The sequence below is a fragment of the Antennarius striatus genome, chromosome 18 (assembly GCF_040054535.1).
Source record: "Antennarius striatus isolate MH-2024 chromosome 18, ASM4005453v1, whole genome shotgun sequence".
NCBI lineage: Eukaryota > Metazoa > Chordata > Actinopteri > Lophiiformes > Antennariidae > Antennarius > Antennarius striatus.
In genome coordinates, this window is record NC_090793.1 from 13,361,480 (window position 1) to 13,389,388 (window position 27,909).

The following is a 27,909-nucleotide window of genomic DNA, read 5'->3' on the forward strand; positions in this document are numbered from 1 at the left end:
TTGCTGATGTCACATCACCCAATAACATTCACAAACATGTCTGACAACAATAGCAGGAACATCCGAACCTGTTCTCCAGAGTCCTGCAACAATCCACAACACTGGATTGTGGTATTGAATATCTGCACCCAGATCAGCAGTCAAACTGAGAAACAAGCATGACCTTGTTGCTTGAAATACAGGAAAGAAGTTTTTGCTTTGCTCCATTAGTACCATGTCAACACAAGTCTGTATGAATACACCTGATAGGAGCTGACAAACTATTGCAAACACCACAACAATGGATGCCTGTGATGATTCTTAGTCATCCAGGTTGTGGTAGATCCCTCATTCAAAAGTGCTCCGCTCAAACTGAACAAGCCTCTTGGATGAGAGGTGAAAAGTCTTCAAGCTTTTCCTACAACTCCAACTGATTTTATTCAACACTTGAGTCCAAACTATGCTACCCTCCACAGTGCATGTCTTCACACAGCCCCAGGAGGAGCAGATACCTTGATCATAAAAGGATTGGCTTGTATCTTAACATATCATTTAACTTACCTGCATAGAAACGTAACAAGGAACCAATTTCTGTGTTAAGTCCTTCCTCCTGAACTCTCCAAGGGTCCTTAAATCCAAGCTTAAAGAGAAAGTCACTCTGGATCTGCAGAGGCCTTTCATCAGGGCTAAGCCTCCTGACAGCCTCTCCATGCAGCTGAACATACAGCATCGGGCTGGAATCGCAGGAATCCTTGCTGAGTTCCGCTGTCAGCACTGACTTTAGAATCCTTTGGCCGTAGTCTGGATCTTGGATGTCAGGTGTATTACCTGCCGAACAGGCTCTTGACAATGAGCCATCACTGCTGCTGGGCAGCGTGCTGCCCAGACCGTGTGGGTTGAGTCTGCTGTCGGGCCCCATACTGTTTGCCATGTTGTTTAAATGTTCCATGTGACACTGCTCATAGTTGGGGGAGACAGCACCCATTCCATTGCCATGACGTTGGGTGATGGGGTCCATGCTCGTACTAGACCCAGGACAGTCAAGCTCCAGTTCATCTGAGGAGCTGCCGTACATGTCATGGCCCTCAGTTGCACTGTCAAACGAGGGGCTGAGGATGGATGCTTCCGTGCCCAGAACCATGTCATCACTGAGGGAATCCCTGTGCTCACTGAGCTGAGCCCCAGAGCTCAGGTCATCAAACGCACTGCTCTCCACATCAGAGCCGGAATTTAATCCATAGCTGTCCACACCATTCCTGTGATCCACGTCATCATCATTAGGGGTATCCATGTTGGAATTGAAATCTGACAGTGAACATGCTATGTCATCATGCAACTCTGAATCTGGGCTGAAAAGTTTCCCATCAACCTGCTGTTGCTTTTGCCTCCCATCTGCATTCTCCACAAGCAGCAGTCTCAACCTGTCACTTGGATGTCCCCTTAATTCTGTGGATTCCAGGGGTGAGAGCCGGTTGCAACTTATACTTGAGTTGTCATTCACCTTAGACGGGTTATCATTGTATTCATACTTCACATTGCAGTTTCCATTTTGGTCAGTCTTGGGACTATCTTTACTAAAAATGCGCATAACAGAGCTGGACTTACTGCAGAATTTACTCAGACGGAGCGCCACCTCACTAGCTGTGGTGTCCATAGTGCAAAGAACCGGTCTGGAATAAGAGGGAGTCAGTCTATCGTGGACATGTATGGAGCCCCGGTGGAGATCTGCTCTCACCCACTCACGATCGACGGACTGCAACTGCGTGTTCTGTCGGTGCTTCAGAAGAGTCTTCCTGTCCAGACTCCGGGTGTGCAAAGACGTGGAGGACAAGGCCGAATTCATTTTGGCGCTGCAGGCGGCGGTGACAGCAGAGGTGGCGGTGGCCGCAGCTGCGGCTGAGAGGTTCCTCTTCAAGCGCCTCCGTCGCAACAGGAGAGAGCTGGAGTTGCTGGATGAGCCCCGGCCATTAGACGCCACGATTTTTTTTGACGTACAAGATCCTATCGTGGAGCCAGAATGAGACAGGCTATTCCCGTTTTTCGCATCTAGGCGGGAGGATGCCAAATGTCCACCGCCACCATCCGTCGGGGTCCCCCGAGCGACAGACAGTCCGCTGGGCTTCTTCATTAACTTGGTTGCGCCTCCATCCGACGCACCATCCTGAGCGACAGCCTGCTCACTTTCCATCTCTGCCAATGAAAAGTCCCCCTCGCTAAATAAATAACGGTGCGCACTTTGTTACACCTACAACCTCTACATTTAAAAGCCTGAATACGTGCCCGCCGTGGTGAATGTCCGCCGACTGGGCGGTGTTGATGACTTAGTCCACTAGTAGTCATTCACTTCTCGCCTTCCTTCCCCCTGTCGGAGTCTTCTTCGCTGCTCCAGAAAAAAAAAAAAAACATTTTACCGACTCGATTCGCTGGAGGGAGGCTGGGTGCGCGGGGGACGACAGGGCGGAGACGTGACTGTACGTCCCATTTAGACGAAAATACAGTACTAGAATATGAAATGAACGTCGGCCGACCTCCTACGCAAATACCGATTAATATATATTCATGAGGAGGATTCAAGATAAGGTCGCTAACAACAACGCAATGAATTCTGGGAAGTGTATTGCACCGGTGAATAATATTTGATGGCGTATTAAATACCGGAAGTGCCACTTTAACTACGCTTCCCAAGAAGCTTTTCGTCACTCGAGGCGGTTAACAAGCGAGAGGCGTGAACGCTGGGGTCCTATAAAACGTTGGTGTACCTCTGGAAGTACGCCCTCCTATCTGCCGGACTGTAATCTTCATAGGTGGTGCGAATGCGCAAAGAGGAAACCCGCTAATTACTCGGGGAATTCAAGTGCCGCACGTACAGATGAAACTTATCAGCTGTTAGCGCTCAAATAACCAAAGGAAATTTACAGATATGATAGGTCACACTAAGTTATATTGAAGATGACGGTTCGGTTTAGTTGAGTGAAAGGGTCTTTATTTTCGACGAGTGGTGACTAGGCAAATAACTTGAACACCATCTCCTCAGGACGCCATTTCATTTCACCAGGCCTCGGCACAGCGACGGGCTGTTATTCTCGTGTGTTTGTCGCCACCTAGTGGATCAGACCGCAAGCGCTTGACCTAAACTTGTTTTTTTCCCTATTTGAGGACGCAGTGACCTACCTGAGCAACAGAGACCCCGGAGGTGGCACCGTGGGGTTTATTTTAAGTTTCTTAACTTGTGTGACTAGTTAATGTACTACTTACACGCAGAAGTCGAGGTTATTTATTTATTATTACAAACTGCATGAAGGTGTTTTCAGAAATATTTTCATTTGACATTGATGTTCTGTAAAATTACAATTCACACACAAAAAAGAATTTGGGAGATATTGTAAAATAACCATAAAATGTACTATAATTACTGTACTTACAAATCAAGTTTAATATAAATGCAAATTTGAAGTCTGTTTGATAAAAGCTGGATTGTTTGCAGACGTTCATAAACTCTTCAGTGAATCACCCTGTTATACTCAGCCATGACACATCATCTGTAATCAGTGAACCACTTGACCCGGGGATCATCCGATTACTAAAATACTATAGTATCACCAGTAATCAGTGATCCTCTTCACCTTTGGAATAATAAAATCAAAAATATAACACCTGCAATCGATGAACCCGTAGGATGATGCAGCTTTCAGGTTTATTTGATCATTATGCATATAATATTCCAAGACTTTTGCTGTCACTGCCCAAAAGTGACAGCTTTGTAACACACTGTATTTCAGACATATTTGTGGCATCGGCATTAGACCAAGAGTTTTCAAAAATCATCAAATATCAGAAAGGATTGGAAATGATCACATTCAGCTAATTTGACTTTTTGACATCTTACTTTTAAATATTATGTGTTTTATTATGAATCGGAATAAACTGTATATGAAACCTCATTTTCCAAAAAGTTGGGATATCATATAAAAGTCAAAACAACTTTTCAAATATTGAAACAAAGATGTGATTGTTCTTTAAAATCATTCCAATTTTGATGCTAATTCTTTTCCAAAAAAGATTGAATAACCATCGAGTTGCTTCACCCCTTCTTTTCCTAAGCATTTGGGAAGTGAGAACAATTGCTGTCATTGTTAAGAGTGGAATGTTTTCCTGTTTTGAATGATGTAGGATTTCAGTTGCTCAACTATTTGGGGTCTCCTTTATCATATATGACATTTCATAATCATCCAAACATTATAAAATAACTTTAAATAACCTTTTCTTTGTTATTCATCTTTCTTCAATTAAGCCACAATGTTGTAATATGCGCAGAATGCGGTTTCATTTTCTGACTGAAATAAGCAAGACCTTTCCTGAAAAAGATGTCTGCTTGGCTTTGATGTTATTGTAACTGAAGAAGATGAAATCCGTCTTGGCAATTTTACATTGAGAAACATCATTTGGAAATTCTTCAGTACCAGCCAGCACAATCTTTCATGGAGTGATGAATCCTTCCCCATCTTTACTTAAGAAAGAGGTTCTAGTGTTCTGAACGCCCTTTTTACACCCAAGATTGTTTTTCTTAGCTTATGAAAAACTGAATTTTTAGACACTTGCAGTACTTGTGCAAGATGAAACATCTGGACCTTACATATTAATTCAGCACATAATCAATAAACATCATTATCGAACACTGTCACACACCATTTACTGCTTCCATGACTCATTTCACATTTGGAATCATAAGATTATCTGATCATTCATCGAATAACATTATATTTATTTGAAAAATGTATTTTACATTTTCACAAATGTGGAGGACTTGAACATGTTTTTTCTATAAGTTCTCCAAATGGTAAATGGACAGAAGACAAAACCCCATGTTAAGACTGGGGAGTCCTATAACTCATTTTTCTACCAAACCTTAAAATTAGTTTTTTTTGTGAGACGTAAAATCCATCATGATGTACCAATTAAATATCAGGGCCTTCAGAATCTAAGGGGACAAATCTTATTTTTATATCCCAGCTCCAACTGCAGCTCCATCATATAGGAGCAATCACGATTCAAGAATATGCGCAATTAATCCTCAAAAACTATGCACATGCATATTTGTATGTTTTCCTGTTCATAATAATCCTAATTGAGTTCAAAAGTAAGCTCCTTAAACATTTTCAATTTAGATAACTGTAGACGTCAATAACAATCTTGAAAAACTTTGAACCTATTGTCAAAGTTGGTTTAATACAGTGTGAAATTAAGCAAGGTCGATTTTTTTTTGTGTGTGCTACATTAACTTTTATCTGAATATTTTAGTCTTCAATGAATGAGATTTCTGTCATCTGCAGCGACCCTCATTGGGATTACCTGAAAATATTTCTAACTTAAAGCAATGTGTTGCAATTAAAAAGTCTCCCCTGTGATGAATGTCTCAAATAGGTCTCCATCAGTAAAACTCACAGAAAGTCAAACAATTCAAATGCATTCAGAATGAAATTTAATTGGCATGACGTATCCTTTACATGGCTTTCTGTATTTCCAACACTTAAAACCTTCAAATGCATTCAGTTACTCCACTAACATGTAAAAAGAATCAATCTATTGCTGAATTCATGTTCCTTGATTCCAGCAAATATTTAGCTCAGTGGCTCAGATGTTTTTCAGAGCTGAAATAAGAAGGGGAGGATTTTTGTTTGAACTCATTCTTATATACGCTCTATTGATCACAATTTAAGGATGAAAGCCTAAAATTATGGTATCATTCTGGAATCATAAAGAAGCTGATTTAATCACAAAAATGCTCCATATTTCAAAAACCACCGAGTTTAAATGACCCAATTAAAATTATTATTTTAAATAAGGAGCAGTGTAATGTGGTCTGTGCACCGATTCAGAGGAGACACCACTCCAAAACTCAACAAAAAACATCTTACTTCACATAAAAACAACAAAATGCTGAACAATTTTCCATTATCTCTACAAATCAAAGATTAATAATGTGAAAATAAGGGCCAACACATTTTCCTTTGTGGAATAATGTATTCTATTATGTGGTTGACATCCTTTTAACTGAGCTGCTTTTCTTTGTCTGACAAATAAAGAATGTCCTATTGCAACTTTAAAAGTAATACAGTAAAAAGTATTAAAAAAACATTCTGTGTACATAAACCTTATGAACATTGGAATACTGATGCATTTATAAGGAAGAGACAAAAGGGTCACATATCAGAAATCCAACAATATTTTACACATATGATTCCTGATTTCGAACACTGATCATTATAAAGCCAAACTCTCATCAGCAAAAAGAAGTTTGGCAACAACAACAAACAAAAAAACAAAAACCCTGACTCAATGAATTCACTAAAATCTGCATTTGTCTTCCAAAACGGAGGGTACAACATTCACAACTGAACATCCAATCTTGTCTGATGTTGAAGCCATTTTTGGTCGCTCAATAATGAAAGATAAAGCCTTCCTAAAGTATAAAACTAAATTAAAGAGAAGTGTGGTGCATAAGCACAGTTAAAAAAAAAAAAGTTGGGAAGTACATGTGTCATTTAAGCTTTTCTCTACAAATAACTGATATTGCTTGATCACAATCTTATGAGTATAAAAGTGTATAATACAATAATGACATTATGTAAAAAAGATTATTAAATGTACTTCTGCAAACACAATGACAGAGAAAACCAAGTGAGCCAGCTATTGAGTTGGGTAAAAACATGTAAATTAATCATTTAAGATCCAAGTGCCTCCGTGACTAAAAAATAAAATACTAAAACACACTGGGAACAGGTTATATTGTCCACCTGCAAATTTTTAAATTAAAACAAGAAGATTGTGACACAAAATGAAACTTGGTCAAGCATGATTCTTCTCTAAATGTAATTTTTCCTTCAATATAAACAAAATGTACATTTGGAGAGAGTGCAGACATTTATCCAAACTCTCAAATTCACAGTTAAGAAATAAAATGTCAACATTTGTCAGCACAGTGAGAATTGCACATAGAAGGGTAGAGGAAGTCTGGACAACCTCGTCATGACACAAAAGGGCCTCTAGATGGTGCTGTTGCGCAGGAAAAGCAGAGGGGGGGAAAAATTGCACATGATTGTAATTTTCAAACTTTCACTCCTTTCCCGACTCGGTAAAAGTCCTAACAGGTGGCAGAAAGCTGCATCTCGTTTTAGCATAGTGACTCTACCATCGTGCACAGAATAACCTGTCTAGACTAAACAAGTCTGTGGTGACAGCATTACATACAAGAGGGATAAAAAGATGTCCACTGAGACAAGTCCATTGGTGTTGGGGACAAACCAAGACACAGTTTACCTTTGCTTAATGTTGAACGCGTCGAGTAATCGCAAAACAGAAGCTCGTCTGATCCTCCCTGAGAGCTCAGGAGAGAAGAAGAGTTGGTGGAGACCCTAGAGGGGCTGTGTGAATCAGTCATAATGTGCTACTACAGTGTATGGAGTAGTGATTGACTGCATCATGGAGTGTACCGACTCAGTTTTGTGTAACTTGAAAAGGCATTTCAGAAGACATGGCCTTATTGTAGAAACGGGCACCATTTTACTGTCCAGCACTTAAGGTTCTCAGTGGCAGAGAGCAGAATCCGACGCTGCTCCAGACAGTGAGTGGTGGTCTACTATGGTCTGTGGAACCTGGAGGATCAACACACAAAAACACTGTTTCAACATTGATTCTACAGCTCGAGCCACAAATATCCATGAATAACTTCATCTGCACACAAACTAATATCAAGGCACGCAGTCGCATGGGGGTTCCTGTCATTCTGCACGTTACCTGGTTAAATGGCGACTCGACTCGTGCACTTCCATCTCGTTGCTCTTGAAATCGTTGAGTTCTTTACGTATAGCTGCCTGCAGAGAACAGACACATTTGAGAAAGGCTGCAGAGGCTTTACACTCAAAACGCAGCATCTAAGCCGTGACTCTGCCTCCTTTTTGCATGCTTCATGCAACATTTAGGCTCATCTTGAGGCCATGAATGATTCTGCTGAATTTGCTACTCACATCAAAAGAGCCCTCAATTTCTTCCTCCTGAGACATTCCTGGACTATGAACAATAATATATAATTTGTTGCTGGTATACTTGGGGAATCTGCTCAGGGTTTGACTACAATGAAGAGGTGATACCACAGATTTACAGATGCTTAAAACACTTCATCTCTCATCAAAGAGACGTGCGTTGTTGTAACTGAGCTGGGGGGGGGGGGTACAGATAGCTGGAATTTTCTGGGGTTATTACCTCAGTGATTGTTGTTAAATTCACACGGTAACAGTTGCACTTTTATGGGTCGCCTAATGGGGCACCATCTGAGTCATTAGCATCATTATAAGTTGCACCTGACTGGAGGTGAGAACGCTTGACACTTTCTGGGGGAGAGATGTTAAAACTGCATCAAGAGGTGGTGGCGTAGACCCCCACCTGGGTATTAGTCAGTGTTCCGGGAAATATAATGATATGCTGCATCCCTCATTTCCCGTCTTAACATGTCATGTGACAACAAACCAGACGGTGAAATCACCGCTTTTGCTATTCAGCATGAGTCATGGAGCAGACTTCATCCTTAAAGAGGAAGCTTCTGCTACAGGAGCGCAAACAATGCTCAAATCTGCTGGACTGTCAAAGCAAAAGGAATAAAAACAGCATCGGGGCAGTGCTGCGGCTAAGGGGTCCTGAGGCATTGCTTGTCCAAATACTGTCTTATGTAAGGGGAGCAATTGCATAATCCAAACACTGAATCCTCGTGATTTCCACATGAGAAGTTCTCAGGTGTGACCCGGTGTGCTCAGAGCTGGAAATTGAAGCAAAGGAGGCAGAATTGCTGCGCTGAGAAAAAAAATAAAAAAATCAGGACCTCATTAAAGGTCAGAAGTACCAGGACTGCTTCGGGGTATTTACTCAAAGAGGAAGCAAACAGCTCAAGTGGAGCTGGCCTGAGCAGCACAGGAGGAACACGTGCTTTGTGCCGTCCTCTCCTGCTTTAAGGCTTGCATCATATCAGGCATCAAAACTGGAGAAGGAGTTTGATGGTGTTTGAAGACATTTCAAAGCAGGCAAGGACAAACCCTTATGTTAGTAAAAGATGATCTCCGTTTAAATATAAATCTAGTTTACGTGACACTAGCCTTGTCAGCCGCTGTCAGCCTGGTCCACGGCTTATCTGCCCGCCTGTCGTAGTCCTGAGCATCGGACACCTCCACGTAGTCGCTGAATCGGATGAGGATTTTGGCCTGTCTCAGCTCCTCAACAGTGGGCCTTTGGCTCAGCTGGAATGAAGAGGGAGGGACAAAAGAAAAGTTCAAGAAACTACAAGAAAATATTCTAGGCCCAGTCAGAGATAGAAGCTTCTAAGAATTTACAAGTCCTTACAGAAATATTGTGGAAAAAGACACACATTTCTTGTATATTTTAAGCAGCAGTATGAGAGAGAGTTCAATATCACACTGCTCTGGTATTCAGGACATTTACTGAATCAATGCACCAGAGTATTGGAAAATGTCAGCTTCAGTAGGGCTTCTTTAGTTTGGGAATTCACTCCAATGCCTACAGTGGGAACTTATATAACCTGTAATTCTTAAACAATGTGTGAGTTTCAGCTGAATCTGCAACGAGTACCACAGCAAACAGCTGACAGCACTGATTACCAGACTGAAAATCATGTGACGTGATAAAAAAAATATTTAAAAAAAAAAAAGCTATTATCTTCCTAAATATGAGAAGAGTTTGACTCATTTTAACATTTGTTAAAATGGGCTGGTAAATAATCTCCAAGAAATCTGTTTGATAAAAGTCAAAAAAGACATATTTTAAGACAGTAATATTAATTAAAAATGTGTATTCACCTCTTAAATGCAAGTTGGATTTTGTAAAGAAAATATAATGGGTTAAGAAATTCTAAGGAGATGGATGATAATGAAATTATTTTATTTTTGGAGATACTGTACTTAATGCAAAAATAAATACATGGAGTGTACAGTGGAGTGGATCATATCTTTATACGTGTTTAGGACAGCAATGCCTTTACTAGCGTTTATACAATAATGCGTGAGGCTTGTTTACAGCTGAGGGACGTCTGCTTTGACATCCATGTCGGCAGGTGAGCAGGATCTAATTGAAAGTGAGAGGAAACATGCTCAACACCTCCCTATGGGGTGGAGGGATTTGGCAGCCGAACACACTGAAAAGCAAAAGGTCAACAAGGACATCTGTGCCTCCTGGTGGAGCCTGCGCTACAATAGCAGGGCTGTAACATGTAAGACCTAATTCTTACAACACATGACTCACTGTCATAGTGTTTGTATTTCCCGGTCAACAATTTACCCCCCTCTCCGAATTCTTCGAACGCGAGTGTGTGCCTCCGTGCCTCTGGAGCCATTTTGAACTCACCTTTCGTGTCAGCCTTCTTTTTATCTCCCTCTTCTCTTCCATTTCCTCTTGCTCATTGCGAGCTGCAGAGAATGGGAGGATGAATGTTATGTAGAGGATACAAAATGTTTGGAAATTAATGACGAGTGAACAAACACACCATTTGCATTATATGGCTCATTAGATTCATGTTAAACTGGATAAGTACCTTAAAGCCTAAAATAGCTGCCATCATCGGCTGTTTAATACAATTAGTGACGGGTATCAGGGGAGAGTGATTGCTTTGTTCCTTCTAAGTTGTCCTGGGGATTTTTGGTTCTTGTTTACCATTAAGTTGTTGACCTATTTAAGAAATTTGCAAATAAATAAAATGCTGATCACTTTTAGTTTCTTACATCTTTGAAATATATCTGCGTTGCACCGTGTGTTTAAAGTCAATTACAAAGACTCAAAGGAGCAAATTAACAGAAGAGATGAGAATAAACATGAGGCACACTGGGACATATCTTCTGTTTACAAAAGCTTCAGCAGTCAACCTGCATTTTGCGTCTGTGCTTAGTTCATCTATTTTACAACCCAGAGGTTTGGAATCCCAATACAGCCTTTCCTGAAAATAAAACCCCCGTTCGTGAAAGGAAGTTCATGCATGGGAGCGACAGGGAGGACACGACTTTCGCTCACGGATTCTTCGAATTTCTATTTTTCTCCTGCACTGTGCCAATCATGCAGGAGCCTCTGGGAGAAGCTGGAACTGCTGGTAAAATCAGCCTTTGATGAGGGAGCCGTTGAGTCCGAGGCAACAGAACAGCTCCTCTCTGATACTGCATGTGTTTGAGTTAAGAAACCCGTCTCCTTGGACATGACTCCTCGGGGAGCCCTTCTGCCTGCCTGAGATGAAAGAAAGACCAAGGAGAAATAAAATGGGAGCGATGTATGCCACTGGCTTTCAGACAGACTCGCCAGGCTGCATGCACACGAGGCTGCGGTGAATATGGAGTCATGCTTCACTACAGAAAGCATATTTGGCAGTTTTGTTAAAAAAAAATTAACTTTTAGCAGCACAGAGAAAAATGTAACAGTATGGTGTTTGGGATTTAGTGGAATCTAGCACTACAGTGGCAGATTGGAACCAACTGACCATCACTCATCCCAACCTCTTCTATGTTGGCTGCTAAAAAAATACGGCCTTGCTTGAGCCAATGTTTGGTTTGTCAGCTCTGGGACAAAGTAGCATGGCAGCACAAAATGGAAGATTCTGTGGTGAATGATCTACTTCTCCTATGAAAATAAAAAGTTCCTTCGCTGGTGGCAAAAAAGATAGGGCTTGGTTTCAGGCCTTTTGAGTCGCTATGCACAATTGAAACAAAAACATTGGATGAAATTTGCGCTCCTGAATCCCTCACAGCGGATCTTTGACTATAAAAGTTCCAGACACTCACGTTTAAGGATGTTCCTCTGCTCCAGCTCCTCCGCCGTGGGTCTCTGACTCAAGCGCCTGGGTAGAAAATACACATCCATGCTCAGCACATGATCACAGACACTATGCACAGCAACACTGAATCAATATGGGTAAGAAAGATGAGGTTCATAATGCAAATCAAACCTTTCAAACATTTCACAGGGTTTGGTGAGACATGGAAGGACCCAGTTCAGATAAAGATGATTTGACAAGTGCACTTCCTAGGTTTTGTCAGCAATGATCACCACTCCCACACTATTAAATAAATGCCTGCATGATAATGCATTTGTGTAATGCAGGGAAGGCCGACAAAATAAACATGATAGACTATAAAACCAGTTCAGGGAGAAGAAAACAGGAAATGTAAACTGCACTCAGCACAGTAACAGAAGATGGCCATAAGTAGGACAAGCATAATTTGTGTATAATAATTTGACTTTTATTTTTGCCATGTAAACAGCATGTTTACCACCAAGTATTTAGTTAAAATAGCTAAAAACTTTTCAGTCAACAGCTTTTAGTTCAGGAAGACACTTTTTGTAAAACTCTTTAATAGTTTCTTATGTTTGCCTGGTTGCAGAATTCTCTCTTCCTCCTTTGTGTCACCACCTGTGCCATTTCTTGTCAGACAGCGGGAATCATGTACATAATCTTTTGAAATAAGAACGAGGAAATCCACGGATTTACAGAGACATTGTTATCCCTGTTTGTGAGAAATGCATAGACCTGTAAACTACATGTAGCTTCACAAATGTGGTCACATAATCAGATCTGCGTATGCTGGGTCATTAGTGGATTACCGTTACTGGATGTACGCCAGGGGCCGCAATTTGCGGAGGCCTGTCCTCTCAAGGTTATAGCCTCACATCTGATGGATGGACATGATAATTACATCAATCTGCTCACATCCCAGCAGTGATGGGGGCGCGGTAGCTCAGTCCAATAAGTCTTGGGCTGGTGATCGGAGGGTGGTTGTTCCAGACCCGTCCATGGACCAAAGATTTGTAGTGCAAACTGGTAGTTGTAAAAGGTGCCATTTCACCTCCTGAGCGCTGCCGAGGTGCCCTTGAGCAAGACACCATCCCCAAAACAAGTTGCTCATTGGGTGCACCAGAAAGGAGGTGCCCACCACTCTACCATCATCCTCTCCCCTTTGCATGTGTGTGTGTGTGTGTGTATGTTTGCGATTTTTAGTATAACTAGGTATAAAAATAATTTCCCTACAAGGATTATTAAAGTATAATTCTTCTTCCTCAGAATTCAAATACATGAAAGCATATTTTAAAAATAAATTATTCTATTCTGTTAAGTATATAAAACCAGTAACCAAAAAGCATAATGTTCTGTTAGCATATGACATCAAAACATTACAAACAGGAAGCACAGAAGATGACCCTGTTTATCGGCTTTCATGTGGGCGAAAGCGGAAACTGTTCCATTCAGATTTTCTGCCTTAAGATAACTTAAGCCTCCAGGGTTTTTCTAGTCAACCAGGTCAACAGAAGTAAGTCGAGGTCAGTCTGTCCTATAATAGCATTATCATTTCTGATTGGCTTGACAAAGCAACCGTATTACGGGACCAATGTCATTGGAATGAGGGGCTGTGCACCAGATAACATTACTGAGGACACGGTGACACAGCGTTTGGGAACATGGCAATGAAGTAGGCAGGCCTTCTGGGAACACGTACTGTTCCAGTCACAGTGGGGAACAGAGAGCTGTGTGCCCATGTCTAGGTAATGATCCATCCCTTCCTTGCAACCATATCTCCCCGGTATCAAATCTTATTATACCATCCGGGCGTTCATTTTCACTCATCCGCTTGGCAATTTTTCTCTCTCAACACGTCAGAACATCTGCCTCATTCAGACGAGGAAATGATGCGCAAAGAGAAAAGTGAAATCAAATGAGGCTTATGATCCATGAGGTAAAACTGGTATGTTGTTTGATCCATTCAATCACTAGAATTTACATTTACGGTCTCAACACATGTATACCGATTTCCCTGATTCGTACGCATTGCACCATGTTTGTTCATCTGTGTGTGCGTGTGTGTGTGTGTGTGTGTGTGTGTGTAAACCGCTATGGATGAAGTAGCTTGCGTGGTGCTGCTGTGTGGAGGAGTCAAGTTGAGCTAGTTTGGCACATACATCACCGTGGTGATTCAGTCAGCGAGGGAGGAAGTCAGGCAGGAGGAGAGTGAGAGGAAGAGAAAGAGAGAGCTAGAGAGAAGAAGACAGGAGGAAAAACAGAGGGGAGGGTAGTGCATTGCAGAAATTAGGTCAGCTCTATTTTCAGAGTCCCGGTTTAACAAGATGTTGACAGTGAAAAAAGGAAAGGATGGAAAAAGAACTCATCAGCCTGGATGTTGAGCCACTGAGTCCAAACCAAGACACAATGCTCATTTTTGGCCAAGGAGTGTCTGTGCCATATTCCAGCAGCTGTTGTTGACTAGGGCAACATAAATCACTTTTACTGACAATATTTGGCCAATAAATAATGCACACATACAGTATGTGTAAAAGTTGTTTAGAAATGCGTGTGTGCAAAATGTCTCACCGTGTGAGTTTGGTGCCTATCTGCTGCCTAGACTCCAGCCTTTCTTCATCGGTCTGCATGGGCAGGATGTTTTTCTCCTCCAGCTCTCTTTTGGAAGGACGATTACTCAGCTTTATGGCCAGAGAGTCTTTCCTCAGCACCTTCTGAGCCAGGGTACCTGAAACCAAACGTCATGTTCAGCACAAGAGAAGCATCTTGGACTACATCTACCAAAATCACTTTCTCTAAACTTGAATTTTATTTTTTTTAGACTGGGATTTCACTGCAAAAATAATACACAGATAATGTAAAACAAGCCTGCAAACAATGCTTGTCATCCCTTTAAGTATTCTTCTTTGTTTCCTCAAAAAAAAAAAATTTAAAAAATGAAGTGACAAATTAAACGATTCTGTTTACGATTCATACATGGTCAGTTGCAACCTTTAAGAACTCCAACCCCCTCCCAAGTGGCAACAAGGACGCAGTATCAAAGATAAAGACAAGCTTTGTGCAGGTCAGCTGTTTTGCCAAAAGGTCATGAGTGAGAAGTGTCTCCATGGGGGACAATGCAATGCTGGATTTGCTTCTTTGAACCTGACTCTGGCCCAGCTTTGAAGGTCAAACTGCATCTGGAATCTCAGAGCCCTTGGGTGAAGCTCATCATAAGGTTGATCAGGATAGGCCAAGCAGACATGTTATCATATCTGTAAACATCAACTGTCTTTATCAGCAAGTTAGAGATATTGTTCTTCTTCCGAAGTGAGATCCTTTTTGTTTTAACCATCAAATAGAAACAAATTCTGCTTAAGAAAATGTAGCTCTCCGTTAATAAATGTCAGGAGATTGAGGGAAACCAACTAATCTAACCTAATTGTGCAATCGAGTCTTTTTCCTCAAGCTGCTGCCACTCACTTGTAAATATCGAGTCGTCATCTTCATCGTCATCGTCCTCGTCTACGTCGTCATCCTCATCTTTATACATGCTGGGGAGATCTTCGTAGTCTGACTCGTTGGGCATGTTTTCCTTGTCATCGTCATAGTCGATGATCACGGATGGCACTTCTCTTCTGTCCAGGGGTACACACTGGCCAATGCCATGTAGTGCAGAGCTAGTGAAGTGAAAGCGACCAAATATGGGCATTGATGAAATGGGCCAATAGCATTTAGCTTTGCTAACCTCATTTTAAGTAGTAGTATATCTTACAGAATACAAAATAACCATTATAAACCTTAATTCCATTTTTTTAAAAAGTCATTCCAAAACCCCCAGTTTTGGAATGACTTGGGTTTAGTTTTCACAATCTAAACAAACTACATGGAAATGGAAACAAAAAACATTTTTCACAATGTAAAGTAAAAAACAGTCCTTAAAAACCATTTTATCTAATAAGATCCATAGTGTGTTTGTAATCCTTCTAAAAGATGGACAAACATGATGAGTTAAAACAGAAGCTCTTTAGTAGAGGTCATAAAAAAACCAAGACATTCATTTGACAAATGCAAGCAGCTCAAAAAAAGTCATATGATAAAAAGGAAGCATGTAGTAGTGATCGATCAAACCATCCACAAATTATTTATATCAGAGCGATGATGCTACTGACCTTTCGAACCTTTGCATGGACAGCGCCAGGGTTTTATTGAGCTCCTCGATGATGCGGCTGGGCGTGTGCAAGCTGCCGTACTGAAGCTGGAGTGGGTGGCCATGGCTCTGATGAAGACCGGATAAACCGGCGAGCTGGGAGGGTAACAGAGTACCGTGGTGGAGGGACATGCCCTGGGAAGAGGGGCATTTTTGGGACAGATTGCTGAGGGGATTTGGGGAAGGAGAAGGGGATGTCGAGTCCAGGCTCCCTGTCGGTACGCAAATCATCACTTTCTTGGGCGGCAAGGGCGGCGAGTGTTTACCAGCCAGCATACACGGCAATTTCATTGGCTGGCAGGAATCTAGATGGAAAATTAATCAATTATAAAATGAAGGAAAGGTTAATTAACATTTCTAAAAGAATGAATTATGTCATACTGTATCCACTACACTTTGCTGGTGCTGACAGTTTATGAAGCTCATAGGCAATCAGTCAAACACGGCTCAGGCGCCAGTGCTGAGTTGTGAGACATTAATGCTCCTTCCCCTTGACTATGACAGAGAAAGGTCAGCTGACCAAAGCAAAGGAGACTCAAAATGAGACTAATGTGCACTTAGCTCATTTATAAAAGCAAGTATTGGGTATTTCTTGAATGACAGACTGAGTTAGACAACAAATATTGATTTGGTCAAAAGGAAAAAAAGCCTAACAGACAACTGACCTGTGCTATGGTTCGGGATCCTAGAGAAAGGCTTTGGTGGGAGGGCAGGAGGCTGTTTGTGGTACAGCGGTGGTTTGGCGGGGGTGTCCTGCAGGTCACCTGGGTAGGTAACAGATTTCTTCGTGGAAAGGTTCATAGACGCCTTCATAGAGGGCTCCTGAGAGCAGACCCCGCCATCGACCGAAGATCGGAACTCAACAGTAGCTATAAAACAGAAAGTGTATCAAATGTGTCTGTCTGCACAAAAAAGACAACTTACAACGTTCAAACAAACTTTAAAATGAATTGTAAACATTGAGTTTTTAAACAACAAGTATTTATAACCATTTGTCATGAATCAAATAATATGAAACATATCCAGGAGAAAAGGTTCAGCCGTTGAGATGGCAACTAGACAAGACTGATTTTAGGGCTGGTTTGAGTGCATTAATGCACAATGGTTGCTAGTAAAATGATGGCATCCATGTACATTACATGAAAGCAATCCAGCAGCTAATCAGTTCAAATGTTGGCATTTTTTGCATCTTCTTTTTTCATATTAAATGTTTTTATCTGTATGATCTATATTTACTCTTGAGCATACTAGAGGATAATTAATTCTGTGGTAGCGTCTAGAAATCACAGGGATGTCAGCGATGATGAAATGATGCTTTCAGACATAGTTAATGTAAAAATAACAACTGCTGATGTATCAAGCTGTGCATACAAGTTGTTTTTTTTCTTTCATTATGGAAACTAGGTTGTCACCAGGCAGGAGAATTGAGACAACCAACCTCATTAATATACATTCTAAAGAACGGCACAGTTATTGTGCAAAAATAGAAGTAGAAGCCGTTGAATATCATTTTACACCAATTCAAATAAAATCAATATTGTCTCTACAGTTGATTTACTGTGCTGGATTTATGTCATTGTATAAGCCATGAAGTTCTCTTAACAAAACCAAAAAGCTCTCTTTTTACAATAAGAAAATGAAAACTTTAAATGGCGCCACATATATTCTCATATGCTCGGTTCACATCTTGACCCGAGTGAATAGACTTTCTTTGGAAACTTTGATGTGATGCCCTGAGGCATGGGACACCCTGCTGTCAGACTCAAATAGTCTGTATCTGTGGATAAGGGTGTTCAAGGCACATCAAATCAAGATCAAAGATTTAATAAAAGCCTACAAAATTTCCATAATGAAAGATTATATCTCTAGATGCCTCATGCCAACTTTTTTTTTGCCCTTCAGAGACTGCGGACTAATGAAGAGATGAATAGCTGAAGTGCATATCTTCTCATCCACATTTAAAACACAGGCAGTTCCCAGCTCTTTCAAATCCAGCTGCACCTCAGCTCACCTTTTTCAAAGATCTCTTTCAGCACTCCTCTCTTGATCAGCTCGTCTCTGCTTTGTCGCATGGACATCTTCCTCTCCAAAGCTGAGTGGGCAGAGGACGATAATGTTTTAACTCCTAAACGTGTTGGTCAAACATTTCAAAATTACAAAAATATATGTCCAAGGACGCAGATGCCATTGAGAGGCCTCAATTTGCACTTATATGCGTGGACCATAACATCCTTTCGTAGCTGAATGAAAACATGAGAATCAAGTTAAATGTGGCTGAAACATAATAAAGGAAAAGAGAAACCAATAACGAGATGCCGCCGAAATATTCTAAAAAAAAAAGTGTGAAAATCTGAGTTTGAAAACAAAAGCAGAGAAAAATCTGGCAGCGACTTTCAAACAGTCATTGAAACAAATCAAACAAATAAATTGGCAGAAAGGTCTCTGAAGCGTTTGCTTGAAAAGGAGCTCATCAGTTTGTGCCATGTGTGCTTTACATATCACCCAGGGGTCCTGTCCCAACTCAATCAGACAGCGCTGTGTTCAAAACCACTTCATTGTCACTGTGGATTTGTAAATATAAGCAAAACCTGGTCTTTTTTTTTTTGTTTCCTTTATTGACAATGCAGTGGATTTAAACCCAACTGTATAATAGTACCACAACATATGAAGTGATGGCTTTGAAGCAACGTGAAAAAGTCTAACTTTTGTCTGCATTCTTCATCGCCTCAGAACAAGAAGCAAGTAGGTCCTAGGTTTGAATCTCAAACATTTTTGCACGTTTTCTCCATGTGCATGAGGCTCCATCTAAAATGTGTTTTTCAAATTTCGTCTTCGGTCTCCTGACAAAGGTTCTGGGGAAGAGCCGGAGATGATCCCATGGTTCTTCACTTAGTTTCTCCCTGTTCCTTATACAGAGGATGCAGATCCCTCCAGAGATCAATCAATAAGATTTGATCTTCAGAGAATTAAATAGAGAAGTGTTTTTGCAAAACATGACAATGTTATCCCTTGACGTTTTTATCCCGTTACATATTTTACTGAAGCCGTCAGTGACATAATGAGTGCGCGTTTTGATTTAAATACCGGTACAAAGATTTCTTTGTTGAGGCCACAGTAATCGCTGACCATTGACCACGAAAACTGTTTTAGTTCATCCTTGAGTTGAAGTCGATATTTGTGCCAAATCTATATATAATCCTGAAAGGACAATGCCTCCAGCAAAACCCGCCGCCTGCTACCGAGGCATTATAATAATAATTAGTTTTCAGTCTCGTGCTTGACAGTCACAATGTTTATCAGAATGACATATATCTACTGAAACACCAGGACTAACTACATGCCAGAGAGGGAAAACCCAAGGCTAATGGTTAATGGATGGCTGGTGGTGCTGTAACACATTCAGGGATTATGCTGCCGCTTCATCCAAAATGAAAAGTAATTACTCAAAGCTTCATGACATAACTGCTATACCATGGGATGTGCACGGTTATGCAACACTGTTAACGAACTCAAAATCCATTTCAAATATATTTCTTCAGATTTGACAGAAATTGCATGCTAATGAAGCAGAAAAAGAAGCAATCACTAGAAGTGTTGGAGTGAACGATTGCAGAAGTCTTGCAACAAAACAATGTTTTTTATATTTAATGAATACATTATGAGTGTGCAAGAAGTGGAATTTCATGTTCGTTGCATCAGAAAGATTCATACAATAAAACAATAACTGCTGCTCAAACCAAATGCAGGTAGTCCTCAATATACGAACACAATTGTTCTGAGCTAATTTATTACATTTCAATCTATAATCACCATTTGAGGTCATTTTAAATGCCATTACTACTCCAAATACGGATGTAGTATTCCCTAAGACTTACCAGAAACAGTTAAAGGAAATAAAAACAACACATAGTAAATTAAAATACAGGTTCAGGTCCTTTTGAATTAAATTGTTCTTGATTATAGGGCAACTTTCAATTTAAAAAAATATACAGAAAAGTATAAAAATTCACTCGACTTAATGTCTGTCCGTCACAAATACTGGACTTTTAAAATCACTAGAAAGCTGTTATAAAGCACATATCATGTTACAGTGATATAAATAACAATAAAACCATATCAAATTAAAATACGTATGTACAGTTCAAATATCTACCGTTAAGTATCACTAGTGAGTCACGTGTTTGTTTCGAATTGAGATTAATTTATGCACAGTAAACTATTGCTCATATGTTCACATGTTGAGGGCTACCTGTATTTCACACAGAAAACTGGCTGACTGGCCATATCATTACCTACCTGCTGGTATGGTGTGTTATTTGTGTGTATGCACATGTAAAATAGAGGCGCACCACCCCGAGGCATCTATATACCTCCATTCATACTAAAGAACATAATGTTCTCACTTTTCAGGGTACGAAAAAACAAACTGTCCTCTAGATCTCCTTTAACATCAACCGAGATTTATTTCTGGCGGTTAACCGTGGCCAAAGTAGAACCCAACACTCCAGCCGTTCAGTCTGCACCAGATGAGAAGATTATTCCCTCATGAGGGAGGCTCAGCTGAAGGCATTTTAAATGAAACTGGCATATTAGAGTATAGCCTCTATTGATCTGGGAACACCACATTTAGTTTTTTTTTGTAGAGGATATATTCCACTGTGAAGTGACCCAGATAGTTGGAACACATCCTGCCAACCCTGAGGCTCAGTCACTCAAAGTCAAAGCTTTTATTTGGGTGTTTTTCTCCACCTGAGCCTCACGAAAAGTGGATTAATACTTTCATGGAGCCTTTTATCAATGGGAAGCTCAAGCGTTAAAGCTTTCACGTCACAGCCAAGGATGTGGCGCAACAAAACGTCAACACTAAAAGGACGTGACAAGTTTGTCATCTCACAAATTGTTTTTCATCTTCAGAAAAAATGTGCAGGAAAATCTGCAACTGCAATAATGAATCATCTATACTCAAATTGCAATTCTACCTTCGTTAGTGGGCACGCCTGTAACAAAGGCTGCAGATCGAAGCGTGGGCTATATGACGCAACAACAAACTATAGATCAGAACACAAGGGGAGTGAACAGAGGAGAGTAAACTGTACGTACATATGTGGAAATATCTAAAGAGAGTAGGTCAATACGGGTCCCAAATTTTATAATGGGTCCCAATTATTATTACGGAAATGCGAAAGAATGGAGGGACAAGAAGGGATTAACATTAGTCTTTCATCTACCCGTGTAATTTACACAACCCCCCCACTAGTACCAATAAAAGGGCAAGAGTATAGCGCATTAGACGGGCATCATCTTCTGGGTGTCTGCTTACAAAATGGACTAGAGGTGGAAATGGAGATACCAGCAGAATACCACACGTGTGTTCACATCCTGAATTTTCTGCTCCTAAGACTTCTCTGTGGTCTGAGCTCACTCTCAGGATGCTCTGAGCAGGAGGCGTCCAACTGTCAGGCCCTGGCTCCTTCCTGTCTGAGGTGAAGGCTGCTGGCCTTCATCTGTCACCATCACGTGTTCATAATCCTCCGCTGTGCTCAGCGTGCAATTACCTGCAACATCTGTACGCCCAGCGGAGAGTCTGCTCCTAACCGGCACGGGAAACATGACCACCAGTCCGAGAAGACACGCATGAAAATCACAGATCATAAAGGTGACAATACCGCATTGCCAGTCTTTCATTTGGTCAGCAACTGTTTGGCAAACGACAAAAAATGCGCAGAGCTCAAGTATTTGCACAATAAATGAAGACAAATATGTTTTTTACGGTGTGACAGCAGTTAAAGCGATCCCATTCTGGGCTTTCAGGCCTGTCATCTGAGGATTTGAGGATACAAAAATAAATACAATAATACAAAATAATGACATTCACGTGAAATTCACATTCATAAACAATTAATAGTATGAAAATAATAAACCAAACAAAATATAATTGTAATCATGCAATGTGGTTTGTTTACTTTTGCTTTTGTGAAGTCTGGAATCAATCAAAAATTAGTTTGCTGAACACTCGTGATTAACTATTTAAGTGAGGTCAAATGCGCAGTGTGTGTGAGGTTCCATGTCAAAAACACAAATCAATAATGGGATTACAGCTCAAAATTAACTATTTCCTAGATTAGATTAGATTAATTTTGTTGACAATAAAAAAACAGTCAGAAGAGACTCAAATTAAACTCAGCTATCTTTCATGAAAATTCTTCTGGAAATAAGCAATTAATGGGAAAATATTTTTGTATGTTAAGTAAACTTTTTCTGTCTTTATTACATGTTTTGAATATGCATGTATACAGTATATCTATATCTACAGTTTATGTATATATACTGTAGATGTTTGTGTAGGCCCCATCGAGGTCCAACCAAGTTTTGAAGTAAATAGGCTAACATTTCATTTATTTTTACTCAGAATTAAGGCATTGTAAGAAATTTTCCTGAAACTTTAGGCCGATAATCCAGCTTCATTGTCAGCTGTTCATCCACACCTCTGAATCCGGGTTCAGCACAGCTCTGCCCACTGAATGGCATCATCTGATGCAGTATTCAAGGAGGCAAACTGTATTATGCACACAAATGCACGTCATCCTCTGAGGCTATAATTTGCTAAGCTTTCAAAACAGGGAATCTTTTGAATTTTAGGCTCACAAAAGGTGCGCTTTACATTTTGCTTTTTACCATCTTAAATGGAGATATACTGTTTTTCTCTCCGCCTGGAAATCCAGAATATGAATTTCCACACACACACACACACACACACACACACACACACACACACACACGAATGAAAAAGTGCTGAAAGGACAAACATGAAAAGGCTAATCGTTGCCTAGTTACACACCCAGCAGATGTGGAAGCAATGATATTGCTCAGAATGGAAAACTAATAAATGCTCTTGCTGCGTTTGGTTTGTCACCAACATCTGAGGGGAAACATCTCGTTCTATAGCCGTTGAATGCTCTACTTCAGATGGTTTGCTTCAGATGTTTCGGGCTGTGTAGGCAGCATACAGTGGGTTGATTGAAGCTTTTCTACTGAAAACAGATGTCTGCCATGGCTGGGATAGAAGTTATTGGATTGAGAACACTGAGTGTAAAGCTTAACAGAATGGAGAAACAATGAGCTGAAAAAAAAAAAAGCTAAAACACTGGGGAGAGCAAGAGAATGTGGCATTTGATAACAACGTTCTGGTCGCTCACAATTTTTTGGAACCACATCACATACTTGTAGCCATTTGAGACATTTTTAAAACATTTTTCTTGATATAAAAGTCTTTTTTGGAGCGTTATTTTTCATGCAAGTGCAATGATCCATATACAGGTTGTTGTGGATAAAACCTGCCTGATCCATGAAGACACTTGAATATTTTCACTTTGTCTACAGCTTGAAACAACTAAGAAATTCCACTTCCAGGCCACTTCAATGAGATATAGTCATAATCCAGCACCATGCAGCCATCAGAAAGGGGAGAATAGAACAATAGTAGTGAAAGAACCATTTGGAGACAGTAGTATTATGGATACCATGCAAGTGGATAACAAAAGCAATGAAAAGAGCTTTTTCACTCAGCTCCACTGTGCATTAACATCACTGGAAGAAGAAAAAAAGAGCCTTTTTGTTGCTCAGCTCTATTATTGTCCATCACTACAACAGAGGAGAGGCTGTTATCATACAACAACCATCAAGGCACCAGTGAACAAAGCTCCTCTATGCATGTTTTAAGTATAACTTTCATTTAAATACAATAAATGATCAATTAAAACACAGATATAGCATTTCATTTGGAAAAATAGACTTCCCCAGCCCTGGACTTGATAGGTAATGTACTCCTGTAAGTCAAATGTTGGGCTCATGCCACACAATGTATTCACACCAGAGACAAATCAGCCATTAGAGGCTGGTCAAATCAGACAGAGGTTGATTTATTCATCAGTTCATACCTGGAAAACGTTGTTTTAATGATGCTGCTAAAATAGAACATCCTGTTCTGCTCAGAATACATACAGACTCATCCTCTAACTCATGAGAAACTGACCAAGAGTTGCCTACCAGATAGATGGGAAAATCTACGGTGTGTCATCGATTAAAAATGAATGCAAACACATCTGATTGCAACATGGCCTTTGCGCTCCCCTCAATCAGACAGGGTTTAAAATAACCTGCATTTGTTTAGATTTTTTTGTGCACATTAATAGAAATAAATGTCCCATACCAGCAGAGGTCTGCTTGAACTTCTCACTCTTCTTCTTCCTCCACTTCCAGGGCTTGAGGAGGCGTCCTAGATTGGCAAACTTGCTGCGACGACGGTTGGGAGGAGTGTGTGCACCAGAGACCATGGACTCAGAACGCATGGCGGCCAGCCTCTCTGCTTCCTCAGCTGCAAAGTAATAAAAAAAAATATATATATTAAGGCAAGGATGCTGAGGTGGTCATTTCCTGGTACTCATGCAGGAAAAGCTTGAGCACCAAAAAGATCTGAGCAGTGAGAGTTTGTGCCGAGCAGCCTCCAGAATTCCCTCAGTTACTAGATGAGGTCGGCAGACGACAAAACACAACCTGCTTCAGATATGATCACGGAAATACGCTGCGAATCCAAACAGCTTGAAGCTGCAGAATGCTGAGCAGTTGGCGTTAGCTTCCAAACACACTAAACAGACTAATAAGCACCTCATTAAAAGGAAACGCTCTCTACTCCTCATCAAATATTCACAGAACCCAGCCTTTCAGACATCAAAAGCAAACAATAAGCACTTTATTCCAACTTTTTAATGATTTAATGAATGAACAGTGTGTTTTCTGTTACAAACATGTTCTAATTCAGGGTTACAAAAAGCCCTGTTTAGAAACAAACTGAGCCCCAGAGCATGCAGAATGAGGTCATGTCATTAGAAAATGAAATTACGACATCAGAGACATTCGAACTGAAATCTTAACAACAGATCAAGAATGCGCTCTTCGATCTGTCTTCCTACAAAACTAGTGCAACACTGAGGGCAAATACTGTACATCTTTCTCTAACTGAAGAAACTACATCACCTAAATGCTAACAAGAACATCAAACCAGTATTTACAAAATTCAAAACCGTCATTACTCTCCAGTAATTGGAGCAGAGACAGAGATTCTTCCAGTTTACAAACTCAGTTCATTTTCAGATGTTGAGGCCTTGTGAGATTAATGACAACCCAACTCTGATTACATTGAAAGCAGAAGCATCAGCAGCCTCCACAAAAACATTTCCCCCATTAGCAATCTGTGAAATGGAGGAAGAGTATGCAAAGAGAAAGAAAGAAAAAAAAAAAAGAGTACAGAGTAAAAGACAAGAAGCCCGGATCAACAAGTGTCTGAATGTGTGAGGTGAACCCGGACACAGCGAGTGGCTCGTCAATGTCACCGCATTGCATCAGATCATCACCCGTGTCTGCTGTCAGGGAATGTGATAGTCCACACTTCTACACAATTACATCACATTTATGATGTCAGCCAACATAGACGTAACACCTTTGAAAGTCAATCTGGCCTCCGTGAGGGGGGGGTGCATAAATAATGTGACGTTAAGCCAGTAGACACCGGGATGGAGAGCAAACCCCCCGCCAAGGTCGGACAGTCCAGCACGTCTGAATGACCTCATCCCTCATGTGGAAATAGGTTGTGTGGCTTCCATTTTCTTAGGAAAGTGTGTGTGGTGTGTGGTGTGTGTGCATCCCTCCACAAAAATTTCATGGGAATCCATCTAGAAGAGGGGCTTTTCAAGATGCTGTACCAACCCCTAAAACAATGCTGTATAATCAGTCAAGATAAAAGCTGATGGAGCCAACAACCCGCTCCATCTACTAGGGTGCAGCCTAAAACAAAAGCACGCTCTCAAACGGCCAAATTTATTGACTCGTTTTATGATGGATGAAAAAGAAGCAGAAATCAGATTGTCCAAAATTTAAAATCATAATGACATACTTGAAAGTCCAAGAGGAGATTAACCCGATCTACAAAAAAAACCACAGGAACACATCATCTTCCCATGTTCCAAACAGACAGAACGCACCGTTTTCCTTCACTGACCAGCAGGAATCTTCATCTGGTTTGAAGTCATCTCCATTCCCCCACGGCCTCCACACACACACACACCCACACACACCCACCCACACACACACACACACACACACTGCTGTGTCTGCTCTTAACAGAAAACACTTGTTTGCATATCAAGATGGCTGGAAGATGATGTCATGACACAAAACTGGAAATATACTGTATCTTTGTGCCCACATCTTCCACACTCCCAATGTCTTCTGGACGAGTTGCTTCCTACATAATTCACTAACTTCCATCCCAACAAATCTGTGAGACGAATCAACAAGTAGAAGAAGTTCTCATCCGGTCAGAGGTAGTTTCCATCACAGCTGATTAACGCGGGTTTGCGCGCAGCCGCGCTTCACTTGTTATGGAGGGGTAACAACGCGCAAAACGGAGACGCAAAAACACGCAGGCCTCACGATGGAGCCCAGAAACATGACAATCAGAACACAACAGCAGATTCTGAATATTGGTACCGTTCGGTTACTGTGAGCAAAACCACATCAGTCTGGGGGAAAAAAAAAAAAAAAAAAGACTACAGAACTCACCGTCCAGCGTGTCGTTCCCACGGCTGCAATTGCTGCAAATGTGCTTGATCTCTTTCCCGATGTGACAGTGAATGGTGAAGGGGATGTTGTTGTTGTGGTGCGGATGTTGGTTGTGTCCTTTCTTGTTGCTGAGAGACATTATTTTGACCAAGCTGAACGCCTTTTTCTTAGGTTTTTCCACCGGTACGGGCGTGTGTTCTCGGCATCCCGTGATAAACCAAGTGCCGTTCATGTTGATGGGCGCGGGATCCACGGTCGGGTAATTAGCCGTCTTGAACATCGCGACGCGGAACCGGAGAACCACGGCGGCAGAAAAGCGTGGATTCGACTCCTACTTGACCCGCGGTAGCATCGATCACCACCCAGTCGCGTCTCCCACCCACCCCCACGCCTTTACTTGAGATCCCGATGAGCGCGGCTGCGTGGATGCGCGATGCTAAAGCCGCTAACAGGGAATCAGCGCTGCTGCCTGATCCGAGTGGGCTAATAATAAAGCAGAGGCTGAGTGGTGAATGGCAGCCGATCCGTCTCCCTCCCAGAGCCGCGGACTGCAGTCGGTGGCGGCCACTCCACGATTAGCGGAGCTGAGCAGTGCGCGCCTCTGATTGGCTGCCCGGTGAGCTCCTCTAATAGGCTGGAGTGAGCAGGGGGGCGGGGCGGGAGCAGCTTCCGTCTGATAACACAATTCCTAAAACTGATTTTTTTTTTTTTTTTTTTTAGAAAGTTACATTAACCTCATTTGACATGCTGAAATGAAAACCAGTGCTAAAGACGGAATGATGATTAAAAAAAAATGTTTATTCCAGCCGAGGTTGGCTTGTTCAAGACCAGTTCAAGACCAATGGTGAAGTGCCAATTACCTCCTGAGCACTGCCGAGGTGCCCTTGAGCAAGGCACTGCTTCCCCCCCCCCACACACACACACAAGTTGCTCATTGGGCGCTATGTGGTTGCCTGCCGATCTACCATCATTCTCCCTGAGTGTACATGCTTTGCTCAGGCCAGTACAATTGTCTGTGGATATGTAAGGGTGGAAAAGTAATTTCCAAATTAAAAATCTTAAGAGGATTGTTATACGTAGTGTAAAAAAACAACAACCAAAACTTTGTTTTTTTCTGAATTTTAAAAAATCTATGATGGGCAATTCTATTGTTCACACTGGATTGTGAGAAAAAGTGTTCATATGAACAATGCAGTGCTCCAAAAGGTCATTTTGAATGAAGCCCCTTCACTTAAGCATTTTTTTTTGTCCTGTAGTAATTTTGAAACTTAATGTACAGCAACAGCCAAGAAAC

At 41.1% G+C, this 27,909-nt stretch overlaps 2 protein-coding genes across 2 annotated transcripts in view; both read right to left on the reverse strand.

Annotated features, from left to right (window-relative positions):
• The window catches only part of phlpp1 (PH domain and leucine rich repeat protein phosphatase 1), a 49,834-nt gene extending 47,403 nt beyond the window's left edge, over nt 1-2,431 (reverse strand). Inside the window, exon 1 of the mRNA XM_068340730.1 lies at nt 541-2,431. Within this exon, the coding sequence (XP_068196831.1) occupies nt 541-2,167 (1,627 nt within the window). The 5' untranslated portion in view covers nt 2,168-2,431. The remainder of the gene's footprint in view (nt 1-540) is intronic.
• A 3,010-nt stretch (nt 2,432-5,441) lies between these two features.
• LOC137612842 (phosphatase and actin regulator 1-like) lies at nt 5,442-27,569 on the reverse strand. Its single transcript, XM_068341574.1, has 12 exons — nt 26,616-27,569; nt 24,208-24,372; nt 18,010-18,090; nt 16,664-16,867; nt 15,961-16,303; nt 15,272-15,468; nt 14,381-14,537; nt 11,802-11,857; nt 10,384-10,445; nt 9,123-9,263; nt 7,774-7,850; nt 5,442-7,631 (listed from the first exon to the last, which is right to left on the reverse strand). Exons 1-12 carry the CDS (start codon nt 26,893-26,895, stop codon nt 7,616-7,618), a joined length of 1,779 nt encoding a protein of 592 aa, XP_068197675.1. The 5' UTR covers nt 26,896-27,569; the 3' UTR covers nt 5,442-7,615.
• Between the last annotated feature and the right edge of the window lie 340 nt (nt 27,570-27,909).

Bases quoted from the DNA above. Each gene is read 5' to 3' on its own strand.
- LOC137612842 (XM_068341574.1), bottom strand. From the start codon at position 26,895: ATGTTCAAGACGGCTAATTACCCGACCGTGGATCCCGCGCCCATCAAC. The intron at 14,538-15,271 runs GTGAGTGGCAGC...GTTTGGTTTCAG, and splicing joins TGACGACTCGATATTTACAA to GTACCCTGGCTCAGAAGGTG. The intron at 11,858-14,380 runs GTGAGACATTTT...TTTTCTACCCAG, and splicing joins ATAGGCACCAAACTCACACG to GCGCTTGAGTCAGAGACCCA.